Raw genomic sequence first — 14,767 nt, 5'->3', positions numbered from 1 at the left:
GTGTGTGTGTGTGTGTGTGTGTGTGTAAATAGGCTGGGCAGCCAACGCTCAAGCTGCGTTTGCAAGTTCTTTTGGTTATCGCCCTGTCTAATGTTCTCCCGTTGTGAATACAGGTGGAATCCTGATAATTCGAATATGGCTTAATTCGAACATACCGCTTACCGTATTTTCCCCATTGAACGTACACGTCTCCAATACTAGTACGTCTCCAATTGTAGTACATGTTGAGTCTGGATCAAAAATATAAAAGGACACGTCTCTAATAATGGCAAGAGTACATAACCCCCCAAGAGTGTGCAACTCCCACATAACCTGCTGTCCCGACAGAATTTCAAGTTGACGTCATTATTTATGATGCAATGCTACTTGCACCAGTGATTTACAACATGTGTATGGGTGTCAAGCATCACACGTTCTTCTTTGCAATAATTTGTACAGCATCAGATGGCCTTTGGTCCACCACAGGTTACGGATTCGTCTGATAATCCGTGTACAGTGCGCATTGCATCGTAAAATGACGTCAACTTGAAATTCTGTTGGGACAGCACCCATAGTCGAGTTGCACACTCTTGGGGGGTTATGTTCTCTTGATAATAGTACATGCCGGTATGATGTGATGGGCATTACTGGGGTACAAGTAGATCTACAGTACCAGGGTTCACCTTACTTCGTTTTTCTTACCCGTTTATCATCAGGCTTTGTGTCTTTGTACACTGTTTCTTACCATGATTGGATGTATTTACAGCCTTACAGCATCATTATCACGAGTTGTTTGCCACCCAACCCAGCAATCAATCTTTCCAGAAACAATAAAAGTATACGTCTCCAATACTAGTACAGTCTCCTATAGTAGTACAGGTCTGACCACCTTTGAAAAAATAAAAGTACTGTACATTTATTGGGGAAAATATGGTAACTGGAAGTTACTTCCTGGACCGATTTCTATCAATACGATTCACACATAAGAATATCTAATAGTTCAAACCTCGAACTGGGCATGTCCGGTAATTAGAAGTCTCGCGGAATCCACTTACATAGAAATTGTGTGGATTTGTGCCGATAATTCGAAGTTAGCAAAGCGTAATTTGAAGTTCTCTTGTACATTGTTCAAGTCAGTTCAGTTGTGGGCACGTGTTTGGATACTTAGACATTTTTTCCTGGCATTTTAGGGTTCGAATTATCAGGATTCCACCTGTACCTGTACATCCCTGAATTGCTGAGCTCATGGCCGTTCCATCAGGCGTCTCATTTTGGAACTGGATGCTGCTTGACAGAGTTCCTTCAACTTTTGAAGAGTGGTATTTTGCATGTGAGATGCATGTTCAATTGTAGACGGCTGTGACCATTCTAAACCCTGCTACAGTAGATGGGGAGGAAATGCGAGACGTGCAGAACATGCCATCTTCTTTGATTACATGTCTTTAGTCTTTAGACTTCTTCCTGTGCCTTTCTGATGTGAAGATTGTGTGCATTTGCTACCCAGGCTAAGAACTTCATCCGGACCCTACCCAAATTTGCACGTCGCCCATTCAGTGAGATATTCATCGGCGCCAATCCTCTTGGTGAGTTTCATCTGGTTGGAGCTTTTGTTACTGCACTCCTGGTTTTATGATACTTTTATATGGGGTGGGAGGGGGGGGGGGGGGGGGCTGATAAATTTGGAAACATTCTGTACATCGGCGAAGTCTTGCACACTTGTGTTACTAGACAGCTTATGTGGCAATGCACATGTAGACGGCATGCCGCAATGGATAGTGCTCTCGTCGCTGCTCTTGGCATTCATGTATTTGTTGTTTAAAAATCAATCCCTCGCATTGGCTTGTTGTTCAGCGGTTGATCTTCTTGAGCGGATGTTGACTCTGGATGCGAATGGCCGAGTGACTGCTGTGACGGCTCTGGAGCACCCTTACTTCGTCAAGTACCATGATCCTAATGATGAGGTAAGTGCTTCGTAACTTGCTAATCCCTACCCCTTTTGTGTACGTGCTTTTCTTTTCTTTTTTTCTCTTCTTCCGTGGTTGGTCTCACCCTCTCCTCAATTCAATTGGCTGTCTTGACATGCTACGAGGTGCAGAAGTAAATAATAATAATAATAATAATAATAATCAACGCAATAAATAGAGTAAGCTGCGCACTCAGTACAAACACCATAAGCAAAACTTGTTTTCATGTAAATAAAGAAGCTTGTTCCTAAACGTTTTCGTCGCCATCTCATCAGAGGATTACTGGCAAATCAACAATAGCTCTTAACTCAATATATATACGCACAATGCAAGTAATAATTTAGACCCTAACTAGCGCGATAAAATGAGAGCTGAAAGAAACATTACACCATTCAACGATATCAGGTGACAACAGATGCGATAAATTCACCACTAGAAAGTTACCATGCAACCACAAACGAGAACTACTGATCTAAATTCACAAACAATTTCAACGTAAACAAATTCTTTTTCTGCCTACACAAAATCGGCTTAGTGGTAAAAATGTAGATAGACTCCAATACACGCAAATACCTTTGACTACGTGAACGAGACCAAACAGAAAAGCACTCATCAGCATAACTAGAACGACAATCACTATTCTGACCAAGATGGTTGGCAACAGAAGATTCTTACACCCTAACACCGCTACTAGAACCAGTACATACTTTGGAATTACGTGACAATGAAACCGACCTGACATTCCTTGCCGCTACTGCCAATCCAGACGAGGCCGATGTAGATGTCAGTACCAAAGGCACGTCCGTTACTGGCACTGCCTGCTGCGATGATGCTCCCTTTGACGTTCCAATGGCTGTTGATGTTGATGAAGAGGAGGAGGGAGATGAAGAAGACGCTGACGACGACGATGACGACAACGACGGAGACGATAAAGACTCTGCTAACCTCGCCCTAGAGCGAGTCACTGGTCCTGCAGACACACCATCCGGTGGTTTCTTCGGTGGCCGGCCACGCTTTTTGCCACCGGAGGTGGACACACCGGATGACGGTACCAAGGAAGTCAAAGAAGACGAAACCGCAGATACCAACGATGATGACGGGATAGAAGGAAGAGACGGTAAAGACGAAGGCAATGACGAACAAGCCGATGCCGGCGAAGAAGACAACGACACCCCAGTTGGTTCCGTCCCCAGCGAGGGTGCACCTCCAGTCGCAGTACCAATCTTTGGGGGACGACCTCGTCTAGGCCTTGACGACCGTGCCTCAACAGGCATAACGTGAAGAGGCACATGCTGGTGGATCCGTGCCTCCAGGTGCTGAAGGGTCCTACCCACATACCGGCTCTCACATTGCCGGCACTCGAAGTTGTAAATAAGATGTGATAATTTAAGAGTGGGTAGGACATCCTTCTTCACCATGAAGGCACGAGCTGTTGTGTAGACGAACCGGACACTAACATTACGAAAGTTCGATTCTACAGCTGACTTAACTCGACGTTGCATGGTACGGCAAACAGCTTCACCCTTCCAAGGCAAACGAAGATACACCGGAGTGGCCTCGGAGGACACTTCCTTCGCTCCACCCAGTGTACTAACTACGACATATTTAGATATCACATATTCCGGGTTCCCATTTAAACGAAACAAAGTGCGTAGCCGCTCCAGCTCCTCATCCAACTTTGAAGGCGAACATAATCGACGAGCACGATCCACTAGATTACGAACGAGATTAATTTTGTACGACCTCGCAGTAAACGAGTCCCAACGAGTCGTTGATAACATTTTTATCTCCACGGAAGCTTTTTAATAATAATAATAATAATAATAAATGTAGAAAAGAAAAAGGACATATGGAAACGAGTTAACCCTTTACCATCCGTGCGTACTTGAATCGATCTCTAGAGATCGATGGACATGCATACACTAAAACATTCGTAACTCGATCGATTCTTGTCGGAATTTAAACGAGAGAGCTTTGAAGCTCAGGGCCCTACGCTATGCTTTTATGCTTTTTTGCCTAGCTCATCGTGCATGTTATAAAGTGCATGTTATAAGAACTGATGGAATTGTCCTTTTCCGTTGATTGGCCACATCACTGTATTGCAAAAACGTTTCAATCGGTTTGAATATTATGAGTTAGGCAAAAGTATTTGCAGAATTTATTGCGGATTGTTATTTCTCTAATAATCATCTACTTTTGTTTTGCTCCTTCTTTAATTTTTATCTCCTTATATTGTAAATCAACAAATTTTGGCCGATGAGAAATAGAAACCTCTCGATTAGAGAGGTTAAGATGCACGTTATTTCCGACGTGACGCGCAGTTTCACGTCAAATTTGAAATCGATCGGTATTTTTGCTCTCACATGCATCCATTGCTCAATCATGCATCATTTGCCTATATGACAAGCGTTGGCCTGCGATTTACTTTGGCCGGTTGGTACCAAGCGGCGAAATCAGCGAAATTAAATCGCCAGCGAACATTAGTTGATTTTAATACAGGAATCGGATTTTCTGGCCTTTTTGTAGTAATACATGTACATTGACCTGTTGAGCCAATGACGACGCCGAATGCATGGTTGCCTGTGGAGCACATTACATAACTTTACAGTCTCCTAAAATACGTATCCTGTCCGACGGCAAAAGAGGCTGCAGATTTAGTTTTTCTGCGCGTCGACTGGATGTCTGCGACGCGAAAGTTCAGCTTGCGTTATTTGGCTCGCACGTCTAAAAAATCAACGCGAGTGACCTGCTGCTCACGTCGAAATTTGGACATTACATAACTTTACAGTCTCCTATATAAATACGTATCCTGTTCGACGGCAAAAGAGGCTGCAGATTTAGTTTTTCTGCGCGTCGACGGGATGTCTGTCCTGACGTTTCCTGGGACCGGCGCTGACTCTGCCGATCACGGGCGTTCTGGACTCGACGGGATGTCTGTCCTGACGTTTCCTGGGACCGGCTTAGACTCTGCCGATCACGGGCGTTCTGGACTCAACGGGATGTCTGTCCTGACGTTGCCTGGTACCGCCGGACTCTACCGATCACAGGCGTTCTGGAGTCGACGGGATCTCTCTTCCTACGTTTCCTGTGACCGGCACTGAATCGCTCGTTCACGCTTATTTTGGAGACGACGGGATCTCTCTTCCAAAGTATGTTTATGCTGACACATCCTATCACCTAATCGGCGTCTATTCTAATTTAATTTCCTCGTCTCCCTATTTCTTTCCAAATCCCCCTCTACATCAGGGAGTCGTATGCATAATACGACGAATATTGGTACGGTACGGGACAGATACAGGAGTCCGCAAATATTGTGGACAGCTGTTATGTACAATCCTGTAGAGCCTTTGTAGTCACAGATACGGGACAGATACGGGACAGATACGGGATAGCGTCAGGCGTGACACAAACAAACAAACACACACACAAATACCAAATTAAAGCTGTGTGGACCCTGGCTAGCGCCAGACGTTACTGAAGTAACGTCTTCTGCATAGCTACGGGAATAACTAAGTATCTAGGAAGAAGCCGAAGAGCTCAGCTTTCCATTGCATCATTCGGTGAAGAGCTGCAATGTCGCATTCCAAAGATATTCCGCTCGACATTTCGGCCACGCAAAAGTCGAATTTCTTTCCGAGTGACTGACCTTGAGCGGGGAATTTCCCCTCTCCTGACATGCTGAGTCACTTTTGCATGCTTTGAGTGCGTGGGCAGCATGAAAAGAAACTCAAGCAAAAAATTTGGATCGTTTACGATGAAGGAGCGAGAAATGGCTGGCGAGGAGAGAATTTCCTCGTATATCAAGCGATGGGGTGTATTTGAAGCTCCCTGGCAATGGATATGTGATCTTGGTAGTGTCCTGTTTGAGCTTAATGGACGCAGCGCGTGGAGAGCTTTCCAGAATGCCCAAGTTTGTGAAAATTGGTTGATTAGAACCGAAGATATTCTCAGAGTAAGGTGAAAATTATTGCATATGGGACTGCTGGGGAATTTTGGTCGAATGGTAAAGGGTTAAGAGTTTCGAATAATAATAATAATAATCTTCCCATTGCGCAATGACGTGACCGGGGACTCATCACTTTTGCGCGTGCCGAATTTTTTTTGTCTGCTTCGCAGCCTTTTCGGACCAAAACCAGTCGACTCAGCGTCCAAAAGACTACAACATATGGGCCAATCGCGGTCATCCGTGCTTTTATAAGAACGAAATGGCGCTTTTAGTGACATTTTGCATACAAATCCCCATCTAGTAGGGCGCAGTCACCCAGTTTCGGTGGAAGTGCGCGAGTTCGATTGGGATTCAAGTAGGAAGGGAGCGTCTCAGCTTTCTCGGACCAAGACCATTCGACTCAGCACCCCGAAGACTACAACTGGTGAAATTTTAATTTTTGCCTTATCTTCCCCATCAAGCCCCGGCAAGTCCTGACCGTTCACCTGCGGAAAGACATGTTTGCCAGACGGGACAAGGCGCAGAAGAAGAAGAAGAAGAAGAAGATACCGTTCTACGACCCACGACCTACAAACATGCGCTTACCCAACCCGCTTGGAGTTGCTCAGCTGACCAGTGCACTGCAGGCAATTGAGGACGACGGTTTAGCAGCTGACGATTCTGGCCGTGTGAAGATGTACGGAACTTCCACCTGGCTTCGCCTTCTCCAGCCCTCGCCTCTCCCTTCGGAAGCTAGTAGCAGTGAAAGTGATGGTGGCAGTGGTTCTGCTAGCTGCTCATCAGACGAGGAAGAGCCTGCTACTGCTACAACGGATCTGTCGTTGGTGCCATCAGACATTACCTCCACTGATGAATTTTACGCTGAGCATGTGTGTGTAACGTCTGAGGAAGCGAAGCAGATTGAGAAGAGTACCAGAGGTCAGTCGGCAACACCAATTTGGTTTGCAGAGCGCCGTGTGTGTGGTCCCCCAATGAAGTTTTCATTCAAAGGATTCGCCGAGATATTCTTTGCTTGAGAAGATAATTCCGGCTCTTGAGCAGTTTTATTTTAAGCATTACCTTCCGGCGCTCATGGTTGCTGTGTAGTGCTGTGCCGAATGAACAATGTTGCGGCTTGAAAGTGTGCTTCAACGCGCAACTAATGCTGGCTGAAAGTTGCAGAGCATACAGGCAGTGAAAATATTTTTTTTTTATAAAATGAGCTTATATCTATGTGCGAGAACTGGAGTATGGGGACACTGTCTATCAGTGTGCTAGCAAGGAACTGCAACGCTGATGAATAAGACATGCTGCGGCTTGAAAGTGTGCTTCAACGCACAACCAATGCTGGCTGAAAATTGCAGAGCATACAGGCAGTGAAGATAGTTTGCAACAACAGATCATACAAATTGTTATCAACCACACCAGTAAGAAGGCGAAACTCCTTCACTCGCTTAATGGCCCTTTCGACATGAATTCTGACAGAAGCAATGGTTTTGGTTGCTATTACATCTTGTGGCAGCATTTGTTGAGCCTTTGTGTTAAATGGTGGGATGTTCAAACGAGCACCATAGGAAGCCAGGAGGTCCTGAATGTTGAACCCCTTTTCCGCCATGACACTGTCTCCGAACTCCAGCAATGGCAGCAAACCGCTCTCAATCACAATGTCTTGTCGGAGATAGAGCCCTCGAATAGTGGCGAGACGAAAGTAAAGGCACCATCTGAACTAATTCCAACTAGAGATTTAAACAGTTGTATGGTTTTTGTAATTGGAAAACCCAGCACTTTGTTGTGACAAACTAGACGGCCGCTCCACGAAGATTTCCGTGTAGTCAATTATGATTCTAGTTGAGGGGTAGTAGTTCTTGAAACACTCGGGCATACTGCGGTCCACACGCCGGCGAGATGAAAAGACTAATAGCTCTTTAAATTTGAAGTACATTGAATTCATCCAAGCTGTGAAGTACCTAGATAGTGTTGATGCGTCAACATCAAATCTGTCTCCATGCTCATCCAGTGTTTGTCCAGTTCTTTGGTGTACACAGACGAAGAAGAACTGGCGTTCTAGGGATAGCTTCGGCTTTGGGCCAGGCTTCGTCAACGTCCGCACATCATTCACCTTGGTACGTCCTCCTTGCCATGTGTGCATAGTCCGGGCATCAGGTAAGAGGAAATTAAAGCAGGCCATGAACATCGCAATACTGGTGAAGCCGGTGAATACGCGGACCATGGCAGCTCTGCCAACAAATCTTGAAATACAAAATGCGGTTAGTCAGGTTTCCTCCTGCTTTGCACCGGCCAGCTGGTCAGCCAGAAAAGTCGATTTCTCCCTTTCTGCAGCACATTCCTTCTCCACAGCATCCAGCTTGGTTCGCATCAGTGCAGCTTCAGCTTGAAGCTTGGCTTTCTCCTCCCTCAGCTCAGCATTCTCTTTCTCCAGGTCGTCGTACGTTGGGGTATTGTCCTCACACACCTCGTCGCCAATCTCATCCTCAGGTGCACTACTGGAACTAGTAGACAGCCGGCGCTTCGTAGGAGGCTTGCGTGCAGTGGCTTGCGTAGTTGTTGGGGGGAAAGGAAAACACTGACGGGACAGCATCATCCTTCTAGAGCTTCTTTGGCCTGCCACCCTTGCCCTCCGTCTCCCTCCTTTTCAGCGCTCGTTTCGTTGGGGGCGTATAGTCCGTTGGGAGGAAGTGTGCTCCGCATACCTTGGTAGATTCCGTGATTTGAAATGTCGGCCCAAAATCACGGCGAATGGCCTGCAACCACTTCCCCAGAAGGGAATTGTTGGACGGAAAATCGTGGAAGGATATTTCAGGATTTTTTCCCATAAGCATTGGAGCATTCAGGAACACCACAAGAACTGCCCGTAACTCGCTTTGCTTTTTTCTTCGCTGGTTTATTTCCGACACAGTCAGCCATGCTACAATAGTCACTGAACAGCCAAGTAAACACTTTGAATAGCTCCTACAGTACATTGACAAAATTGCAAACGAAATGAAAACTCCAAACTGACAAACAAAACAAAACAGCTCGACTCTCGATCTCTCAGCTTTCTGCCCACATTCCGGCAGCTGCTCACTTTTTCCATGACGTAATGCACCCCAAATTTGGGATTGCGCGATGGGTCTATTCACAGGTTTGAGGGAAGGATACAATAATAATAATAATAATATTATTAACTAGTTTGAGGGAAAGAGACGAATAATAATAATAATAATAACCTCGGCGCTGCCATCGGCACAGAGGAGTTCCAGCGACGGCATTTCTCAGCTAGACTGGAGGAATGGTGCAGTCAGCTTAGAGTGCTCACAGAGTTTGCAAAGACTGATCCCCAGCCTGCCCTCGCCGCGTTTGCACACGGTCTGCGTCATAGATGGACGTATGCTATGCGAACCACACCTGATGACATTGCTGACTTTGAAGCTCTGGAGTCTGTCATCGCCCAGGAGTTCATCCCAGCTGTTACAGGCGTTGCTCCTCCATCTCCCACACTGCACCAGCTGCTGTCGCTGTCCCCTCGAGGTCTTGGTTTGCTGTCCCCCCCTGTCTATCGCTCCACTCCAGCATGCCACATCAGTAGCAGTCCCCAGTGAGCTCCAGGCCAACATCATACACCAGTCCCTACTGCTGGCCACTGACGAGGACACCGTGCGCAATGCTAAGCTCCAGGGCCGTGCCAAACTCCGCACCCTGTGGTCCGACACTACTGCCACCATCAGTGCAGACCTCAGCGACCATGAGCAGCGTGTAACGGAATCACAGCCATTCCGTTCCCCGGGACGCAGGACACAAAGGACAAGACTGGTTTGTATTACATTATTTATATTGACAAGACGGAAATGGAGACAACACTCAAAAGGACGAACAAGAAGACTGACAAAAGGACTCTCGACTACAACATCGCGCATGCTCATATCACACATGCACGCGACTAGACGAGACAGTTTGGGGAATGCCATCACACAGGAAAACAACACATCATTTCACAACACCTGCCCCCTTGATGACACTCCACAAAATAATAAACCGACACCACGTTCCACATGCACAACAGCAAAAGGAACCACAGCAGAACAGAAAAACGAAAACCAACCATCAACCTAGAGCCGACGCTCTAATATCATATACGGGCCACGAAACAGGGCCAAACAAAAACCTAGAGCCGACGCTCTACAACCAGACCACGCCACACAAGGCCAACCGAAACACGGGAGCCGAAGCTCCAACAAAATAATGACATGCGCACAGCCGCACCAAATAAATCTACAACAAAAACAATGGAGAACAACAGAACGAATCGAAGAGCAACAGACCGACAACAACCAAACTGAAACAACACAGCAACAAGCAACGAACTGAACAGAGAGAGAACAACACAGCGAGCAAGACGTGACAAGACGAACAACAAAGGACGACACACAGTCGGTGATGCCAGACTCATCCACTGGCCTCTGGCGAGCCACGGCCACACGCTCCATGCGGTACCTGCCGTCCCAGGCTCCAGTCCCCAGCTTCTGCCGGTCCACCACCTTCTCTGCCTCCTCTCCGCGTCGTCTTCCGCTTCCACCAGCTCCTCATCTCTCCTGATCACCGCCACCCCACGCTTACTATTATTTGTTGACGACGACGAACAGACTCATGACAAACTTACTCATCCTCTGCGTCCCGGGTTTCGGCACCACGTTGTAACGGAATCACAGCCATTCCGTTCCCCGGGACGCAGGACACAAAGGACAAGACTGGTTTGTATTACATTATTTATATTGACAAGACGGAAATGGAGACAACACTCAAAAGGACGAACAAGAAGACTGACAAAAGGACTCTCGACTACAACATCGCGCATGCTCATATCACACATGCACGCGACTAGACGAGACAGTTTGGGGAATGCCATCACACAGGAAAACAACACATCATTTCACAACAAGCGCTCCTTGGAAGCTAGTTGCGACCGTGGTGCCAGCTCGTGGCTGCCGTGCCTGCCCATCGCTGCACACGGCTTCAGCCTCGACAGGAGGTCATTCCAGGATGCTCTTGCTGCACGCTACGAGTGGCCTGTTCTTGGTATCCCTGACACCTGCTTGTGTGGTGTGCCTTTCACCACCGACCATGCCATGATATGCTTCCCCATCATCCGCCACACCCATATCCGGGACTACATTGCCGGCCTTCTTGGCAGAGTGTGCAATGCCGTGGAGACGGAGCCTGTTCTTCAACCCCTTGCTGGTGAAGCTCTTCCAAGGGCCGCCAACACTGACCCTCAGGCCAGACTGGACGTCAAGGGGAGGGGCCTCTGGTCCATGCAAGAGGATGCATTTTTTGACATAAGGGTTTTCTATCCCTGCGCGTCCTCTTACATGACTAAGTCCCTCTCTGCGACCTACAGATGGCATGAGGAGCAGAAGAAAGCGGCTTATGGTGAGCGGATCCGGCGGGTGGAGAGGGGCAGCTTCTCTCCATTGGTGTTCTCCTCTGTCGGGGGAGTTGGCGGTGAGGCCCGGAATGTGTTGAAATGTCTCGCCATTCGCCTAGCAGCGGCAACCGGAGACTCGTACAGCGTCCTCATGGGACGGATCCGCTGTGAGCTTGGCTTCACACTAGTCCGTGACTCTGTCATGATGTTGCTTGGTAGTCGGAGGAAGGTGAATTTCAGCCATCACCCCAGCGATGTCCTGCAGCATGAGTCGCTCATGCCAGTTTGACTCGGTTCAATTTGTCTTTGATGTCTGTGCATGATGATGTCCCAGGTTTGTTTGCCAGTTTTGGTCCTGTTGCCGTTCATCCTCCGTCTTTGCTTTTTGTTTTGCTGTTTCCTTTCTCTTCTTCCTCTTTGCTCGAGTTGATGCCATTTTGTTGTGAGTCCGCATTAATTAAAAAAATTTCACGGTTCGCGTGAGACTCGGCTGGAAGCCGGGTTTTCCGCATCCGTAGGAACGCCACCACCCTTCAAGGATCAAGGCGCAGATGCAGCTCCTAAAGCGGTGGGTGCGGTGAGTCCGCATGCTTTGACTCAAACTCGCAAGGTTGATCATTATCCCTTGCACCTTTTACTAGTTAAAGACTTGTGCCCAGTCCTGAAGTCCGGAAAGCCTAGCAAACGCTTAGCAACAGTAAAATATTCGCATGTTCGTTGCTATTGTAAGAAAGCATGGTTACTGCACAGTTAGTACTTGGTCCGGCTCATCGCAATTGTCGCTTATCTATCGCCACTAAGAACAGGAGTTTTTTTACCGCTCAGTGAAATTTCCAATGGGCATAGTGAGGAAGCATGATACATGAATACTAGGGCTGAAACGAACATAAAATTTGAGTATTTGAACGTTTTTGATGTTAACGAACGAACGAACGAACATTCTCTAACATTTCTCCTCGCACGCGCGTGCTCGCGCGCGCACGAACCGGTATGGCAAGAAAATAGTGGAATTTTTGAATACAGTATAGCAATAAACTTTTGTGGCGCACAAATTTTGCGTTTTCATGAATGCGACTGGTTTGTGATGAGAACATTTTGCGATTTTTACCTCTTTTGAATCTTGTAGTTGTGCTGTCTACAATGCACGTACGGAGCAGTTTGTGGGGGGGTTTTCTTCTCCAGAATGCGTAATGGCCGCGAAAGTAGCGAAATTTAATCACTTGCGAAAGTTTCTAACTTCACAGTACGTCTTTTATGATGCTTTCAAAAGTTGAGGCACAACGGCCAACTGAGCAACGCCATACTGCTACTGCTGAGGACCAGAACGTTGCGTCACAGCAACGTTTGTCATCAACTAATTACTTGCTTCCTGTTCAGTGTTGACGGCGTAGAAATAATTGCACTCCCAGAGACGACAGAAGAAGGCTGAAAGCTACCGCAGTTGACCTTGTGCTTTCAGGTGCGCATAGAGGTTGCTCGCCGTTTTGCCATACTAAACATACGCTGCGGGAAATCCTGCAGGTAGCTGACTTCTCATCCTCGGAGTAACCCTTTCAGCACGCATCACGTATATGTACGTGATGGTACATGTAACTGGCCCACGGATCACGTATATATGAGCCAGAGCACGCTAAAATATGACCACAGACCAAAAATTCGATTTCAGTTTTTTGTTCAAAAATGATCAAACACACCTAATGTTCGCTGTCTGAAAGTTTTGGATTGATCTGACATGTCTAAGTGTTGCTACAATGGTATTATATGCAGCACTGTTGAAATGGTGAAATTCTATGTACAGCAATGGGATTGTCATTTTTGCACACCGTTGAGATGTCCCTTGGTTCATCCTTTCCGGGTCAGTTCCTCTGTCTAGGGTCGTATAGCATGAGCTGACAGGTACTCGGCCACATCCAAAGTTTCTATAGGCAGCTGAGCTGGGTGTCCGAAATACCTCCTGGTTCGAGCACCACTGGAGAACCGCCAGCGAAACACCGTCAACATCTGTAGATGGCCGAAGAAGTTGGCACTCCACGTCCTCTCCATCACACTCCACCTGTACTTTCAGATATACAGTATACACTGCTGCACACAGTCTTCCTCAACATACTCGACGTCGCACTCATATTCCCCACACCAAAGTCCACCTGCACACGGTTTTCTCCGCTCCTCAGAGTGTACTGCTTTCGCTGCCTACTGCTCGTGCTAGCGATTTTTCGCATAAGGGTACTCAAATTATCGACTGGAGCAAGTTGAGGGAGCAGCAGAGTCAATTGATTGTTTTTGCACTTGCAACCAATACTGGCATTGTCCCGGACATGTGCAGCGATGTCCATTCTGGCCAAATCACCGGCCGACTCACCTCCCAAGTCAGTGTCGATGCCAATCGCTTGCCAGGTTGTCATCAGAGTAGAATTCCTTGTCACTGCAAATCGTGGGACTACCAGCATCAATTATTTTACGCTCGATGAAAGTGTCGCCCTCAAATGACTCGTCGCTGTAGCCATCATCGTGTTCCTTCTGTTTCCGACCCGAATCCTCAAAATATTTTATCCTGCGCGTGGAGTGCGAGGATGTCGTCTTCTTCCGCTCCGCAGTACATTACTACTACTAGGCTCGTCCGTCAGTACATCGATGACGATCAGTTTTAGGCGACTCCGCGCCACATGGAATACAAACTCAACAAATAAACTTACTTGCAAGAAATGCATCCGGAACAGTCCAGTCAACCGAGGAGAACAACAACAGCGACTCGCGTTGCACTGCACTTCGTATTTTTTGCCGCGGAATTCAAATAGCAAATTTCTCGACTTTTTCCAAAAAAGCCGTGGTCATGTTTTAGCGCCCTCTGGCTCATATACGTGATGCGTACAGTGAAAATGAACGTACTCCCGAGACATCCGTGGTCGACGGATCTTATCCCTACGTGGACCAGTGACGTGCTGGATGAACGTCGACTGTTCTACGATAGTACTGACGGGCGCACGTGTGCCGCTATGCACGCGTACTAGTACATAGATGTCGCGTGCGAACATGCATTCCGCAGAAAAAATTGTGAGTGAATAGGACTACTTTTGGAAAATCACGAAAATCACTGGTTTTAGCTCCGCGGGTCAGTTGCACACCCTGGCCGTGCTGAAAGGGTTAATGATCCCAAACAACAGAACGGGGAGCACGACCGAAAACAGTTTCTGACATGGGAACAGTGCAAACTCGAAACAAAAGAAAACTACGAAGTAGTCAAAGGAAGAGCGAGCAGCAAAAATATGTAAGTATGTGTACGAGTACTCGTGCTTTATTCCGATGTTCGTCTACATGTCGTCGCCTCGACTCCAGCCAAGTACAGGTTCAGATCGTGAACCGCGCGCGCGCGCGGATCGTGTGGATCTACCACCTGGCGCAGCGCTGGTCACAAGCACGCAGCTACACATATTCTACAGGCGGTGTGTGGAACGATCGTGACTGATCGCGATGTTTTTA

General features: G+C 47.3%; 1 protein-coding gene and 1 long non-coding RNA gene across 2 annotated transcripts in view; one reads left to right on the top strand and one right to left on the bottom strand.

The window, feature by feature from the left end:
- LOC135815943 (uncharacterized) overlaps positions 1-14,767 on the bottom strand; it is a 32,466-nt gene that overhangs the window by 4,025 nt on the left and 13,674 nt on the right. Inside the window, exon 3 of the long non-coding RNA XR_010553333.1 lies at positions 163-230. This is a non-coding gene — a long non-coding RNA (uncharacterized LOC135815943). The remainder of the gene's footprint in view (positions 1-162; positions 231-14,767) is intronic.
- The window catches only part of LOC135815941 (mitogen-activated protein kinase 14B-like), a 36,238-nt gene that overhangs the window by 15,763 nt on the left and 5,708 nt on the right, over positions 1-14,767 (top strand). Inside the window, exons 9-10 of the mRNA XM_065329297.1 lie at positions 1,484-1,562; positions 1,831-1,940. Of these exons, the coding sequence (XP_065185369.1) occupies positions 1,484-1,562; positions 1,831-1,940 (189 nt within the window). The remainder of the gene's footprint in view (positions 1-1,483; positions 1,563-1,830; positions 1,941-14,767) is intronic.

The sequence above is a fragment of the Sycon ciliatum genome, chromosome 4 (genome assembly GCF_964019385.1).
Source record: "Sycon ciliatum chromosome 4, ocSycCili1.1, whole genome shotgun sequence".
Taxonomy (NCBI): Eukaryota; Metazoa; Porifera; class Calcarea; order Leucosolenida; family Sycettidae; genus Sycon; species Sycon ciliatum.
This window is presented reverse-complemented; position numbering and strand designations above follow the sequence as displayed.